This window comes from Phacochoerus africanus, chromosome 11, assembly GCF_016906955.1.
Source record: "Phacochoerus africanus isolate WHEZ1 chromosome 11, ROS_Pafr_v1, whole genome shotgun sequence".
Classification (NCBI taxonomy): domain Eukaryota; kingdom Metazoa; phylum Chordata; class Mammalia; order Artiodactyla; family Suidae; genus Phacochoerus; species Phacochoerus africanus.
In genome coordinates this window covers 179,863-196,440 of record NC_062554.1, presented here as the reverse complement: position 1 = coordinate 196,440, position 16,578 = coordinate 179,863, and the positions used below count along the sequence as shown (strand labels likewise).

The 16,578-nt window shown below is 39.4% G+C and overlaps 1 protein-coding gene across 2 annotated transcripts in view; it reads left to right on the top strand.

The window, feature by feature from the left end:
* Nucleotides 1–13,320, top strand: part of IPO7 (importin 7) — a 49,688-nt gene extending 36,368 nt beyond the window's left edge. The window contains exons 17-25 of one of the 2 annotated variants that reach the window (XM_047751962.1): nt 1,375–1,441; nt 1,522–1,647; nt 2,076–2,173; nt 4,329–4,424; nt 6,064–6,284; nt 6,386–6,591; nt 7,353–7,559; nt 10,757–10,873; nt 12,188–13,320. In XM_047751962.1, coding sequence (XP_047607918.1) covers nt 1,375–1,441; nt 1,522–1,647; nt 2,076–2,173; nt 4,329–4,424; nt 6,064–6,284; nt 6,386–6,591; nt 7,353–7,559; nt 10,757–10,873; nt 12,188–12,285 — 1,236 coding nt within the window. In that variant the 3' untranslated portion in view covers nt 12,286–13,320. The other variant, XM_047751963.1, reaches the window with a different exon arrangement.
* Nucleotides 13,321–16,578: the final 3,258 nt, after the last annotated feature.

The window sequence follows — 16,578 nt, the reverse complement described above, 5'->3', positions numbered from 1 at the left end:
TACTGTTGTCTTTTAGAAAGGTAAGAAAATTGTAATCATGAATTTTAAGATTGGAGTTTTTGAAAACAGAAAAGAGTAATGAGCATAGAAAACTATAACCAAATACCACTTACCCAACACTTGATTAGATTTTAATAAATCTAATAAATACCACTTACCCAACACTTGATCAGATTTAACGTTTTACCGTACATCCATAGATCTCTGGTGAGAAAAACAGTTGCAGGTAGATGAAATTCTCAGGGCAGTGTTTTTCTTTTGCGGGTTGCTTTTTTTTTTTTTTTTTTTTGGGCACTACTTCTAAATCTCATTTCCCTGCTTCCTTCCCTTAGAAGTAATCATTGTCCTAAATTTAGTGTTTATAATTATAGTGCAGATATTTAAATTCATAAATCATGTTTTCAGATAATCTACAAATTGCCTCTTGCAACATGAAGTTCTCAGTAGACTGTTTTTATTCTGGATGTAATTGGAGACAACTAGTAGTGATGAAGAATTTATAGCTACCGTATGGTTAACAAATCATTGTTTACTGTTTTCGAGGAATTGAAAATGTATTGAGGGAGTTCCCTTCATGGCTCAGCAGCTAATGAACCCGACTAGGATCCATGAGGATGCAGGTTTGATCCCTGGCCTCACTCAGTGGGTCGAGGATCCAGTGTTGCTGTGGCTGTGGTGTAGGCCAGTGGCTGTAGCTCCAGTTCGACCCCTAGCCTGGGAACGTCCATGTGCCGCAGGTGTGGCCCTAAAAAGACAATGTGTTGAGTATATGTATTTGAAATGGATGTCCACCTGTCTGATTAGTAAATTTGATCTTATTCCCCCTGCCCTGTTTGGGGATCCAGTTGAGGACCATACTGACAATTAAAGGGGAATGTGTATTTTCTGTCTCTCTCGTATGACTTGGCAGTCTGGTTCACTGTATATAAATGGAGGTGACTTAAAAATTATTGCAAGTGGTCGGAATAATGTCTTAGTCTAAATAATTTTTCAGTAAGGTACTGATTTGCATCTGTTACACTCAGTTATATCAGGGCCAAATTATCCATATACACAGAAAGATTTTAGTGTCTACAGAGTGATGTAGCTTATTTATTTACATAATTATTTATAGCATTTTTACAGGAAACTATTTTTTTTCTTAATTTTTTGAGAAACTATGCATGCTGTTTCTTGGGTTTATCTCATTGCAATGGTGTTTTACTAAATTTCATTCCCAGATTGAGTCACAGGTTCATATGAGTCATTTCAAAACGGAGGCTTTAAATGATTTGTTAACAGTCTTGACTTTACATTTAAATGCATTGAATATTAGAATAGTTAATAATTTATTCAGTGTGCTGCAGTTCCATATGATTTTTTTTTCTCTTTTAGATAACCCAGCAGCTAGAGGGAATCTGCTTACAGGTCATTGGGACGGTTTTACAACAGCATGTCTTAGGTATGTAACGCTGATTGTGCTAATAAATTATTGTTTCATATCAGCAAGCATGGTCCTAATGATTCAGTATTCTCTTTTAGAATTCTATGAAGAAATCTTCTCTTTGGCACATAGTTTGACCTGTCAACAAGTGTCTCCACAGATGTGGCAACTACTACCTCTAGTATTTGAAGTTTTTCAGCAAGATGGCTTTGATTACTTTACAGGTAAGTCAAATCATCCTGCAAATACTGAGGATTTCCCCCGTTTGTGTCAAGTTGTAGTGTATCACTTGAACACAGATTTTTGAATAGTCTTCGTTGTTTGTGTTGGTTGGATAAGTTATCAGTAGTAATAAACGCTCAAAGACTACCCATAGTATTGATTTAATTAACTCTTGAGATTTTTTTTTCCTTTGGCACATGTTCTGCTTACCTGCCCCGTCGGTCTTCTCTGTGTAATCTTTGTATTAAACTACTATATATGAAGAAGTGTATTTAAATAATAGGCTTGTTTTTACATTTAATTATAAATAAATGATTAAAGTGAACATTTGGGACAAAACATTCAGACTTGCTTTTTTTTTCTGAGATTTTTCAGAAACACAGCATTTATGGTAGTAAAGCTATTTAATTGATGTGTTTTATTCATACAGATATGATGCCTCTGCTCCATAATTATGTAACAGTTGATACAGACACACTTCTGTCTGATACCAAGTACCTTGAAATGATATACAGTATGTGCAAAAAGGTAGGTCATTTTTCGTTAAGAACATGTGAGGCAGGCTGGAGGTGTAAGAGGTATGAAATTGGGGAGGGGCGTGGTTCCACGTTATGGTGAACGCAGTTTATGGGTCTGACAGAACAAGAGCTTTAAAGGTTATAAACTAGAGTTCTCCTGGCACAGTGGAAACGAATCTGATTAGGAACCATGAGGTTGCGGGTTTGATCCCTGGCCTCGCTCAGTGCGTTAAGGATCCGACATTGCCGTGAGCTGTGGTATATATATAGGTCACAGATGCGGCTTGGATCCTGCGTTGCTGTGGCTGTGGTGTAGGCTGGTAGCTCTGATTTGACCCCTAGCCTGGGTACCTCCATATGCTGCGAGTGGGACCATAAAAAGAAAAAAAAAACAAAATTAAAATTATAGATGATTTACTAAAAATGGCTTTTGATTCCTAGATCTCACAGTAATGACTTTGACAAGTATTTGTTTTATGTATGCCCTCTGACATTTAATTGGAGTTATAAATGTCTTTGATTTTAGAGTTCCTTGAGCTTCTTTTTAGCCTGTTTCTTTGCTGGGCTTTAAATCAGAAGAAGGAAAGAATTAAGAACTTAATTGAAAAATTTTTGAAAGAATCAGGAATGGTTAGACGTTTTCATAAAAACAATCGTTGGAGTTCCCGGTGGCCTAGTGGGTTAAGGATCCAGCATTATCACTGTTGTGGTACCGGTCACTGCTGTGGTGTGGGTTTGATCCCTGGCTTGGGAACTTCCATATACCTCAGGCGTGGCCTAAAAAACCCCACCAAATCCTTGGACTCTTCACACATAGGAAACAAACTTTTGGATACCAAAGGGCAAAGGGGCTGAGGGAGAAATCAATTAAGAGTTTGGGATTAGCAGGTACAAACTACTATGTATAAAATAAGTAAATAATAAGGTCTTACCGTATAGCACAGGGAACTGTATTCAATATCCTGTAATAAACTGTGATGCAAAAGAATAGGAAAAAGTTGATACGTATTTGTTATGTATAACTGAATCACTTTGCTGTGTATCAGAACCTAACATTACAGTAAATCAACTATATGGCAAAAAAAGAAAGAATATCCTTGGAGGCTGTGAGTTTGTGGCAGTTTATACAGTATTTATTATTTTAGTAGAAAAAAGATAGTAAAATCCCAGGGTTCCCTTTTTTTTTTTTTTTTGCTTTTTAGGGCCCACCTGCAGCATGTTTCCAGGCTAGGGGTCCAATTGGAACTGCAGCTGCCAGCCTACACTACAGCTGCAGCAATTCCAGATCTGAGCCATGTCTGTAACCTACACCACAGCTCATGGCAACACCAGATCCTTAACCCACTGAGCGAGGCCAGGGATGGAACCTGCATCCTCATGGATACTAGATTTGTTTCTGCTGTGCCACAATGGGAACTCCCCCAGGGTTCTTTTTTTAAAAAGGCAAGAGTACTGTAGCATGTGTGTTTGTGTGTGTGTGTGTGTGTAGTGATTGCTTCTTTGCTTTTTTTTATGGCTTTTCTTACACAAGAGATAGGGGGCAAAATAGTTGAAATGGGGTTCTTCAATATCAAAGTCAGTATAATTGGTAGCATTTGAATTCCTAACATTTGGAATATTTGTTGAGAGATAGCAGGCTGTTTAATACCAGGCATTTAAAAAATGATTTTGCTCCATGGAGTTTTCAGATATTTGTCCTCACTGACTTTTCCTTTCTGAAATCTTAGTCACAAAATAATCATCTAGCTATTTTGCTATTTATTGCCAGTAATATTGTTTATGTTAATAGTCTGGAAACAGATACCCAGAACACTTATCCTTAACACCCACATTTCGCCAGTGCTAACGACATGTCAAGTCTCTTGTTTCTTGTCTGGGGACAACCTTTGACGACAACAGACTGCCACTTCTTCCTCTGCATCTCACACTCCGTTGTCAGTATTTTTTAGACCTAGTAGTTGTCAGTTTGCTGTAGTTCAGAATGGTGGATCGGGGGAGCTGTTTTCATTATGGGGACCGCTGTGCTGGACGAACGTTTCCAAGTCCTTGCAGGTGCCTTGGACTGCAGTCTGTAGGATGGACATTGCAATCGTTCATGTTAATTAGAATATCTTAAAAACTTGAGTAACTGATGCCTCCTTGCAGTTTATGTTTGTGTTGATCAGGTTCTTACAGGAGTTGCAGGAGAAGATGCAGAATGTCATGCAGCAAAGTTGTTAGAGGTCATCATTCTGCAGTGCAAGGGGCGTGGCATTGACCAGGTGAGTGAGACTCCGACTGCTAATGCTTCGTGTTTGAGGGTTCAGAGGGGGAGTATTTTCCTCTGCTTTTTCTTTTGGGATACTTGTTACATATATTTTGTTTGTTGTTTATTATGATGCCCAGATAATACGTTAATGTTATTGCTATTTGGAGTTCCTTGTGTGGCTCAGCGGGTTAAGGATCTGGCATTGTCACTGCTGCAGCTTGGGTCGCTGTTGTGTTGTGGGTTTGATTCCTGGCCTGGGAACTTTTGGTCATGGCCAAAAAATAAATAAAGTAAAATTTAACCAATATAATGATCATGTTTTTAATATTATGGAAATATGACTGGCAGGTTTTATGGCTACTTGTTAACAAATGCAGGGTAACTTGATTTGACTTAAGGTTTTTTATAGTATGTTGTGAGAGTATTGTTTGCCCCATTATCACTTTGCAGTAGGGAAATTTAGTCATTAAATTTCCATGGTCTCTTTCAATGGGAATTTTTTTTTAATGGAAACTTTTTATTTATTTACTTTGCTTTTTAGGGCCAGACCCACGGTGTATGGAAGTTCCCAGGCTAGGGGTCAATACAGAGCTATAGCTGCCAGCCACAGCCACAGCCACAGCCACATGGCCTCAGAGCTGCATCTGAGATCTACACCACAGCTCACAGCAATGCCAGTTCCCTGACACCCTCCCCTCCCCCCCCCCCCCCCCCCCCCCGAGTGAGGCTAGGGATCGAGCATGCATCCTCATCAATACCAGGTGGGTTTGTTTCCGCTGTACCACGATGGGAACTCCAGTGGGAATTTTTTAATCCAACTTTATTGAGACATAATAAAATACAACCTTATGCGAGTTTAAGGTATGCAATGTGATAAGTTGATACATGTTTTATCTTACAAAGAGATTACCACAATAAGGTTAGTCAGTAGCTTTTGGGGGGTTTTTCGGTCATTTTTGGCAGCCCCGTGGCACAGAGAGCTTCCAGGGTAGGAATGGGAGCCATAGTCTCGACCTAAACCTCAACTGTGGCAACTGTGGCAACTCTGGATCCCTAACCTACTGTGTCAGCCTGGGGATAGAACCTGCATCCCAGTGGCTCCCAAGACACTGCTCATCCTTTTGCACCACAGTGGGAGTATTTTGAAGCCATGATTGCTGTTGTGATGAGGCTGTATAATACCTGAGTGAAAACTAGTTTTTTCTCTAAAATTAGATTTTTCACTGAAATAATTTAACTATAAAAATTATCAAATTGTGGAGTTCCCGTCGTGGCTCTGGTTAATGAATCCAACTAGGAACCATGGGGTTGCGGGTTCGATCCCTGGCCTTGCTTAGTGGGTTAAGGATCTGGCATTGCCGTGACCTGTGGTGTAGGTCGCAGACACAGCTTGGATCCCGCGGTGTTGCTGTGGCTCTGGCTTAGGCCGGCGGCTACAGCTTGGGTTAGACCCTGGCCTGGGAACCTCCATATGCCGTGGGTGCGGCCCTAGAAAAGACGAAAAGACAAAAAAGTATATGTGTGTGTGTGTATATATATATATATATATATCAGATCATCTAATGGATAGGGGGTCAGTTGAGGCAACAAGAAAGTTAATATGGGTAGGATAATTAGACAGTTTTGGAATGTTTTGCTTTTTTTCTCTTTAGTGCATTCCCTTATTTGTGGAAGCTGCTTTGGAAAGACTGACAAGAGAGGTGAAGACAAGTGAGCTTCGAACAATGTGCCTGCAGGTTGCCATTGCGGCTTTGTATTATAATCCACACCTGCTTCTCAACACCTTAGAAAATCTTCGCTTCCCTAATAATGTTGAACCAGTTACAAATCATTTTATTACACAGTGGCTTAATGATGTTGATTGTTTCTTGGGGTAAGTGGCATATGTTAGATCTTTGTTTATTTGTGAGGAACTCTTGCTTTTTTTTTTTTTTTCTTTCAAAGGAAAAGAACGTCTTTATTTTCCTTTTTTAGGCTTCACGACAGAAAAATGTGTGTTCTGGGCCTGTGTGCTCTTATTGATATGGAACAAATACCACAAGTTTTAAATCAGGTTTCTGGACAGATTTTGCCAGCTTTTATTCTTTTATTTAATGGATTAAAAAGGGCATATGCCTGTCATGCAGAACATGAGAATGACAGTGAGGACGATGATGAAGCCGAAGATGACGATGAAACGGGTAAGGGATTTGCAGTGGAGGAAGCCAGTCTTCTTTATTGCTTAGCTAGAAATACTACTGGACCTAATTTTTCCCCTCTCCTCAAGAAATCATATCATAGCTAAATGTTTTCATGTTCATTCAGTCATCAAAAAACTATCTTCCCACTAGAGCATAAAGTCCATGAAGGCAGGAACTTTCAGGTGTATCTCCACCACGGGTTTTAGTGTTGGCATGTCTATCACTTATTAGTACTGAAATATAGGTGTACCTACATTATAAAATTAATTAGATGTTGTAGTACATTTCACCTTTAAGACACTATAGACTAGACTGCAAGAGTATAAATTGATAGGATATTATTTAAGCGAGATTACTGCAAATAAGATAGTTGCCATTTTTGTCTTTTTTCACTTACTGTGTTAGCCTTTTCAAAACAAAACAAAACCTCATGAAAGGTGTTCTGTGGATACACCATAAACTGTAGTTATTATTGGTATTCGGTTTGGTACATACCATAAGGCTCAGAGCACACCAAGTGCTGATCCTCATATTATGCAGTCCCTTTTCAAACTTCTAGCATTAAGAATTGTGAGTAGTTTTCTAGGGTTTCTATGATTTTTTTCTATTTATTGCTGAATATGTATTTAAACACCAATTCCTGAACCCTTCCTTAAGTTGACTCAGTTGTGATGCGTAGTTTACCAAATGTGATCACTGGCAATTTATTGATCAACAGACTGTTTCAGTGTTAACAAGAGCACCTTTTTGTGGCTTGGCAGAGGAACTAGGGAGTGATGAAGACGACATTGATGAAGATGGACAGGAGTATTTGGAGATTCTGGCTAAACAGGCGGGAGAAGATGGAGACGACGAAGACTGGGAGGAAGACGATGCTGAAGAAACGGCCCTGGAAGGCTATTCCACCATCATCGATGATGAGGATAACCCTGTTGATGAGTATCAGATATTTAAAGCTATATTTCAAAGTAAGTTAACTCGGTTCATGTCCTCAGGATTGTATATGACCCACTTTCCTGAGCCAGTCTGTTGCTATTTACGTGTGCCCTTAAATAAGGGGTTTGGGGTATAACACACCCAAACTAGAATATGATTTAGGATTGTTAGGCAGAGCCAAAGTTGTTTCTACTAGTGCCTTAGATATTCAGAGTATTTTCCTCAACCTATTATTTTCTTTCTTTTTTTTCCCTATCTTTTTAGGGCCACACCCTTGGCATATGGAAGTTCCCAGCCTAGGGGTCGGATCCGAACTATGGCTGCTGGCCTACACCCCAGCTACAGCCAAGTGGGATCCTAGCCGTGTCTGTGACCTACACCACAGCTCACGACAATACCATATCCTTAACCTGCTGAGCGAGGCCAGGGATTGATCCTGCACCCTCGTGGATGCGAGTCGGGTTCATTAATGCTTGAGCCACAAGGGAACTCCGATTATTTTACTTCTGTTTAGATTATAAATTTGAAATAGGATATTGTAGGAAAATTGTGTAGTTCAGAACTTTTATCCAGTGAGAGTTTCTGTTCTCCTGATTTCTGGCGTCCCCTTCCCCCAGAACTATCCATTCTTATGTCTGTTTCTTGTGTTCTTATATTTGTGTACCTCCCCTGCCCCGCCTTTGGCTAAACCCCACACTTATCTTTATCTCAGAATTTGTCCGTTTATAACATTAATGGTCTTGGAATCTCTCTCCTTTTTTCCTTCATCAGTGTGTGGCTACAGAATACTAGGTGCCAGGTTGGGTTTGTTTGTTTTTTGGCTGTCCTGTGGCATGTGGACATTCCCAGGCCAGGGGTTAAACCCACACTACAGCAGTGACCTGAGCTGCTGCATTGGCAGTGCCAGATCCTTAACCCACTGTGCCACCAGGGAATTCCAGTTCAGTTTTTTTTTAAACCATCATTTATTTGGATTTCAACAAAATGCAACATCTGTGTTATTTCACCCAGCTAAAGAAATTAAAATTGGCGCTATATTTGAACGTCTTTTCCCTCCAGAGTGAATTAATATGCTATTTATCTTTCCTGTACATTATGAATTTTGATGGAGAATAAATTCTCTGATAACCAAAGCATAGATCTTCCAGGCCTGTAACAAAGCAGTTTTCTCTTGTTTTGTAATGATTTTTATTTTTCCGTTATAGTTGATTTATAGTGTTCTTTCAGTTTCTGTTGTACAGCCAAGTAACTCAGTAATACACACACACATTCTTTTTCTCACACTACCTTCCATCATGTTCTATCGCTCGTGACTGGATACAGTTCCCTGTGCTGTACTGCAGGATCTCATTGCTTATTGACAAAGCAACTTTGATGCAAGCTTGTAGAAGCACAAAGATTTTTTTCTGAGCTACGTGGCAGGCCATAAGAATTGACTGAAGTGTCAAAAACTACTGTCTGTCTTTTGTTCACGACCTTGTATTTTGTAGCCTTAAACACGTGTTACTATCATGGCTTATAATAGAGGGCTCATGCACAGTAAATGCAATAAAGTAGAAATAGGAAATCATGATGAAAGCAGTTTTCTTTCTTAGGATGACTCTGTAAAAAATTCTGTTTTGTGAAAAGGCTTTACAGAGAACCTTTTCTCTTTCACTTTCTCCCCCGCCCCTTATGTAGCTAATTGAAATTGAGGAAGTCAGACTTGCTACCATATTAATACCAACTTATCTAGTGCATGTTTTTGTGAAACATTGTGAGATTTAACAACTGATTTTTGGGCATGTTGGGAAATTTTTGTTATTCCTTTGTTACAGACTGAATTTGACTGTTATTTAGACTATAATATAAAAATATGTGAGCATTTTAAGTACCACAGACCTACAGAAAATTAGGAAAGACAGTATAGAAATTAAGAAAGATTTTGAGTAGGCAATGAAGAAAAAATTAAGGCATTTATTTTGAATCATTCACCCCTTTCTTACTTAATGCTTTTGATTTTTGTTTTTTAATTCAGGGATTTGAGAATTCCACCCAGAGCAGCTTTGTTCATTTTCAAATTGCTTTAACTCAGAATCTTTTTCTTTTTTCGCTGCCCCATGGCATGTGGAATTCCCAGGCCGGGCATCAAATCCGAGTTGGAGTTGTGACCTATGCCGTAACTGCAGCAATGCTGGATCCTGAACCCACTGTGCCAGGCCAAGGATCAAACCTGTGTCCCTGCCACTGCAGAGACACTCTTGATCCTTTTGCATCTCAATGGGAACTGCAGAATTCAGAATCTTTTTAAGGGGTGTGGGTTAACTTTATTTCTGGTTGCATTAGATTGTTACTTAAAAGAATTGGTGGAGTTCCTGTTGTGGCGAGAAGTGGCTAACGAATCTGACTAGGAACCACGAGGTTGCAGTTCGATCCCTGGCCTCACTCAGTGTGTTAAGGATCCAGCGTTGCCGTGAGCTGTGGTGTAGGTTGCAGACGCGGCTGGGATCCCACGTTGCTGTGGCTCTGGCAAAGGCCGGTGGCTACAGCTACAATTCGACCCCTGGCCTGGGAACCCGCATATGCCAAGGGAGCAGCCCTAGAAAAGGCAAAAAAAAAAAAAAATTTGGTTTCGGCTCTAAATCCTTATTTAGAGGTGAGAATTTTAAGAATAACTAGATTTTTAAAGCATAATGCTAAACCAGGATTTCCTTCCCCTGTATCTTTATTTTTTCTTTTGCTTTTTAGGGCCGCACCTGCGACATGGAGGTTCCCAAGCTAGGGGTCAAATTGGAACTGGAGCTGCCGGCCTACCCCACAGCCACAGCAATGCAGGATCTGAGCCACGTCTGCAAACTACACCACAGCTCATGGCAACACCAGATCCTTAACCCACTGAGCGAGGCCAGGGATCGAACCCACAACCTCATGGTTTCTAGTCAAATTCATTTCTGCTGAGCCATGACGGGAACTCCTGTTATCTTTTTTTTTTTGGCTGCACCCACAGTGTTCGGAAGTTGCCCAGGGATCGAACCCACACCGCAGCAGCCACTGAGCCACTGCAGTGACAGCGCCAGCAGCCTTACCCTCTACACCACAAGGGAAGTGCCTGTATCTTTTGTTTCATAAGTAAAATACCTTAACCTATTATTGGGAGAATGTAAACTAGATCACAATTCCAGTGCCGGGGTGAGTGGAGGAAACAGAATAGAAAGGAATGACCAAGTCTCTCCTGCTTTCTTTTTGATAGCTATACAGAACCGTAACCCTGTGTGGTATCAGGCTCTGACTCATGGTCTTAATGAAGAACAAAGAAAACAGTTACAGGACATAGCAACTCTAGCCGATCAAAGAAGAGCAGCCCATGGTATGTTACTTGACCTCAGCCCTCTTTAATGCAATTAATGACTTGATACCGCTGTAAGTTTCATGTATTTATTTTTGCTTTTCAGGGCTGCACTTGTGACATATGGAAGTTTCCAGGCTAGGGCTCGAATCAGAGTTAAAGCTGATGGCCCACACCACCACTCACAGCAACGCTGGATCCTTAACCCACTGAGAGAAGCCAGGGATCGAATCTGCATCCTTACAGATACTAGTTCGGTTTGTTACGGCTGAGCTACAGTGGGAACTCCCCAGCATTAAAGTTTAAATTAAATGATTTAAAATTACATAAAAGCTATAGTTGTGGGAGATGAGCGATTCACTCTAATCTTGCAGAAATTAAGAACTGAATTTTGGTTTTGGCCACAATTTACTGATTTTAAGGGTAGTTGAGGACTGCTTTCAGTGTGCATTGCTTTAATAAAGTCGCTAAAACTTGGGGTGCTGGTTTGATAGGAGAAAATTCTATTAAAATTTACTAAAGTTGTGAAAACTGATTTCTTAGAAGTTTATTGAAGACACATCATTTCTTTTTCATTGTTAAACATTTCAGTGTAGGACATTTTGGATACTATCCAGGCTAACAGTTTTCTGTAGGTCTTAATACTATTTATTGAGTCAAACTAGTTTTATATTCAAAGGGGGTCCTCCTTAAAAATAAAGCACAACTTTTTAAGGTACTTATATTTGGAATTGCCTGTATTACATTGAGTAGCCATTATTACCTTTGGAGACTGGATCCTCCTGATTCAGTATTTAACTTAAAATAGGGTATTTTAAAGTTTTGCTTTGTAGACACTGGGAAGTGAAATTTGGTTTAGAAGTCTCCAGAATACAAGAGAATTCATCTTCTCTACTTCATATACTCCCATCCTCTCTGTACTTTCTTTTTTTTTTTTTTTTTGTCTTTTTAGGGCTGCACCCATGGCATATGGAGGTCCCCAGGCTAGGGGTCCAATCGGGGCTTTAGCCACCGGCCTACACCACAGGTGCAGCAACGCCAGATCTGAGCCTCATCTGCGACCTACACCACAGCTCACGGCAAATGCCAGATCCTTAACCCACGGAGCTAGGCCAGGGATCGAACCTGCGTCGTCGTGGATGCTAGTCAGATTCATTTCTGCAGAGCCACGTCGGGAACTCCCTCCTTTGTACATTTCGATGGAGAAAGAGGACAGAGATTGAAACTCCTCGCTAATGCTGGTGGCTACGCTGTTGTTCATCGTAAATTCTTCTGTTCTCCACAGTAGTAAGATGATCACATACTGTATTGAACTTGCACTTACTTGTTTTCTAGAATCCAAAATGATTGAGAAGCATGGAGGATACAAATTCAGTGCTCCAGTTGTGCCAAGTTCTTTCAATTTCGGAGGCCCGGCGCCAGGCATGAATTGAGTTGCTGCTTTCTTTCCTGCAGTGTGATTGTAGTGAACAGCTTGTGTTCCTCTAGTAGCTGTTCTAGAACTGGTTCATTTTATCTCCTCTAAACTGACTGATCGTTAGATGGACAAAACCCCAGGAGGTGGGACCTGATCATGCAACTTGGCACTGAAAATGAAACTAGAGGGATTTTGGTGGGAGAGGGAGGTAACTTGGTGGGGGGCGGGCGGGTATTTTCTTTATTTTTTGAAGAAAGTAAGATTCTGACTGAAAGTTCAAGTGACACTGTGGAAATCTGCAACGAGGGGTTGTCATGAAGGCAGCTTTTCTTTTTCTGAGGAAAAAATAGGCATGGGCTACAGGACTATTTAAAATGTCTCATTTACAGTATAAGCTCAAGGTAGATGTACTTTTTACACCTATGAGTATTTGTCCAATTTCTGTCTGTTCCTGGCCATTGGATATCTATTCTTTATATGTAAATAAGACAAGGTAATCAATAGCCTTATTCAGACGTCATCATTTTCACTCATCAAAGATTGTCCCTATGTAGGTCATTGGACACTTATTGTAGCACTACATGACTGATTTAAGAAACAAATCTGTAAATGAATTAGCACTTTCATATTGAAACAAGCCTGCTAGCCTATGTATAAAATAGCAAAATGTTTGCTCTTTATAAAAAGATGGGGTGTAATGGGGGGGCAGGGGTAATTTCAAGTTATTAATTTAAAAATGAACTAGCAATTTTGTACCTGGTGACTTTGTGGTGCACTCACCTCTGACAGTGACTTGAATTTGGTGTGTTAAAAGGGGTTAGTGATAATTCATTGCTGCTAAAAAATGGCAATTCCCTCTGTGTCCTTTTTTTCTTAAAGCTCTCAGTGTACAAGTGACTATTTGGATACAAGACCTTGCTGTAACAAATAGGAAAGGTGATGTTTGAAGCATGTAAATTGGATATAAAGTTCTACTCTTAAAGAGTTGATCAAAGAGTATGGCTAAACATCTATATATGCAATCTATTAAAAGAACTTAATTCGGCTATTATGTCTTGATTTGATTGCAGTTTTTTCCTAATTATATATATTTTTTCTCATTGATCTGTTTTTATGCTCTATCTAGAAAGTGCAAAATGGACACTTAAAAAAAATTGACATTTAACACCTGCCTGCCTCCCTTTCCCCATCTTCTCTACCCGTCTTGTGGTATTATCTGGTCCTAAATGGATAGGCTCGAGGTTCAAGTTTCCCCCCCAAACCACTGTTGATACCACTGCAAAAGCAAGCCAGCAACCAGACGATGTCGAGAGGTTGGCTCGCTCCCCTCTCTCCCAACTGCATGTTCAAAAATAAGCCTTTATTAATCGTAAACATCTATCAGATGAGTCTTACATTGGGTTATTTTTTTATATACATGTACACACAATATTCCAAATTGAAAGCAACATCCCAATGGATTCAGAACTGTTAAGTGCTGTTGTCTATAATGGACTAGAAAATTTATAACTGTAAAAATGAAGCAAATGCACATATTATTTAAAATTTGCGTAATTAAAACCCATTGGTGTTGTGTTTTCTTGTATGCCAGTAATTAAGCCGCTGCTCTTGGCTCTGTTTGGTTTCTATTTTAACACTGAAGGAGTGAGAGTATTTCCTATATTTATGAATTTACTATGAAAATCTTGGCAAAAAAAAGAAAAAAAAGTCTAAAATGTGTGGGTGAAAACTGTTAATCAAGTGTGTTTCTACTTTTTTCCCCCCAAGTTGGACACCATCTGTGTACCCTAGGTTGCTTCAGGGGATTTCATTATTATGTAAAAATCAATAAAGTTAAAATGGAGTAGTTGTATATATGCAACATTGTGTACAGAGGGGAGATACTGAATAGTATTAAGCATTTTCGTCTTCCTTTACCTTTGATCCCCTTCTTAATATCCAGTCTACTTTTTAAAATTTCAGACTTCACTGCTCTTTGAATTGATAATTCCAATTTTCACATTGTTATTGGAAAACCATATCTAATAAAGGTTTTAGTTATTCCCACGCACAGTATGAAAATTTCGTTTGCTGAAGTTTTGTTACAAGAGAATGTATTGGCATGTCTTTGAGAACAAGTTGTATTGTCTCCTCTGTCATACAACTCTAATCTCCATTTATGGATTTTGACTGAAATTAAAGACCTTAAAATTAATTAAATTATATTTAATATTAAATATTGTTTAAATGGTAGTTTCTAATGTATTGAATATATACCTCGATTATTTTCAGTATTTCCTTAAGTATTACATCAAATTAGAGTTTCTTATAGATATGGATCTTGATATGTGTCAATGTTTCTAAGTAAGGTTATAGGATTTGGGGTAACTTTTCAAGAGTAGTATTTATAAACTTGTAATTAGTTGCATGTAGATTTTATTTATTTAACATACAGCTTTTCCCACAGTTTCACTAACCTATAACTTATTTAAAATTCTGATTTTGTTTGGGTTTCAGTATTTGTCTTTTTTAATGGCTGACATTAACATAAAATCTTACTTTTTGTAAACTTAAGCCATCTGTTTTTATAAAATATTTATCAGTATTAAATAAAGGAAGTTAATCTGTTTCTCTGCAGGTAACAGAATGATTACTAATCTACACACCTTATCAAGAGCGTGACTGTTGTGTTTACGTCTGGAACTGACCAGGCTGTAGAGAGCAGGGGTGGCCAGACCACAGCCTTATGGCTACGTGTTGCTCTTAGGTTCCAGATGTAGTCGCTGAAGCAAGCGTGAAGAAAAAAGGGAGACCTGGCATAATGACCTGAACACAGTAGGCATTCCCTAAGTGTTTGTAAAATGAATTACCTAAAATTACATTAAAAGAAAATTACAGTTTAAACATACTGGTTAGAAAATATCAGTTCTGTTGTATATAATTTTAAATTTTGTTGAAGATTATAAGTGGCTGTCAGAATCCTTCCTGAATTCTGGGTTTTATCCTTGATGGGGTTGGCCACCCTTGCAGTAGTACACACTTTGGTGTGTGTGGGTCTTACCAAGGGAAATTGGGTATCCAGCTAGAAATCCAGAATTTTATTGCTATGGGTGGGATAAGTTTAAGTAGCTTTTTTTGAGAGGTAATTCCCCCTGTAGGTTTTTTAAAGCACAAGTGATAATTCCTTTATGTATTTATAGAATCTTCTTTCCTTTATATATTGAAATGTCAGTTCGCTTGCTATTTGGATCCTATATTTAAGTACTTCCTATCAGAGGCTTTTAAAGTTTCTTTTAACATCCTTTTAGTAAACTCAGACTAGAAACACAAATTTACTCATCCTGAAAAAAGGCATCTACCAAAACCCTGAAGCTAATGGACTTAAAACAATGAAAGACAGGAGTTCCCATCGTGGCGCAGTGGTTAACGAATCAGACTGGGAACCATGAGGTTGCGGGTTCGGTCCCTGCCCTTGCTCAGTGGGTTAACGATCCGGCGTTGCCGTGAGCTGTGGTGTAGGTTGCAGACGCGGCTCGGATCCCGTGTTGCTGTGGCTCTGGCGTAGGCTGGTGGCTCCAGCTCCAATTCGACCCCTAGCCTGGGAACCTCCATATGCCGAGGGAGTGGCCCAAGAAATAGCAACAACAAAAAGACAAAAGACAAAAAAAAAAAAAAAAACAATGAAAGACAAAAAACTTGTCTAAAAGCTATTGACTTTGAGGTTGCAAGACACAATAAGATCATAATACAAAAATCAGTTGTTGGTGTTTTCCGTTTTTTTTTTTTTTTTTTTTTTTTTAATGGCTGCACCTGTGGCATATGGAAGTTCCCAGGCCAGGGACTGAATCCAAGCCATGCCAGATCCTCTAACTTGTGCCAGCCAGGGATCAAAACTTCGCCTCCAAAGCAGCTTGGGCTGCTGCAGTCAGATTCTTAACCCACTCTGCCACGGTGGTAGCTCCACAAAAATTAGTTGTATTTCTAGACAGCCGCACTGAGTCAGGAAAATTCCATTTACAATCCCAAGCATCCTTTGGAATAAACTTAACAGATGTGGAAAACTTAACTCTAAAAACTAAAAAATAACCTAGAGACAGCCCATCTGCATGAGGTGCAAGACACACTTGTGGAGAGGGCAGTACTCGTCTGGTGGACCGACAGATTCGGTGTAGTCCCTGTGCCTTTTTGCAAGAACTGACAAAGTGATCCTAAAATTTGCATGGAAGTGCAAGGGACCCTGTCAAAACAGTCTTGAAAGCAAACACGATGTAATTATGACAATAGTATGATAAGGATAGATGCCTTACACTGACCAATGGAATAAAATTGA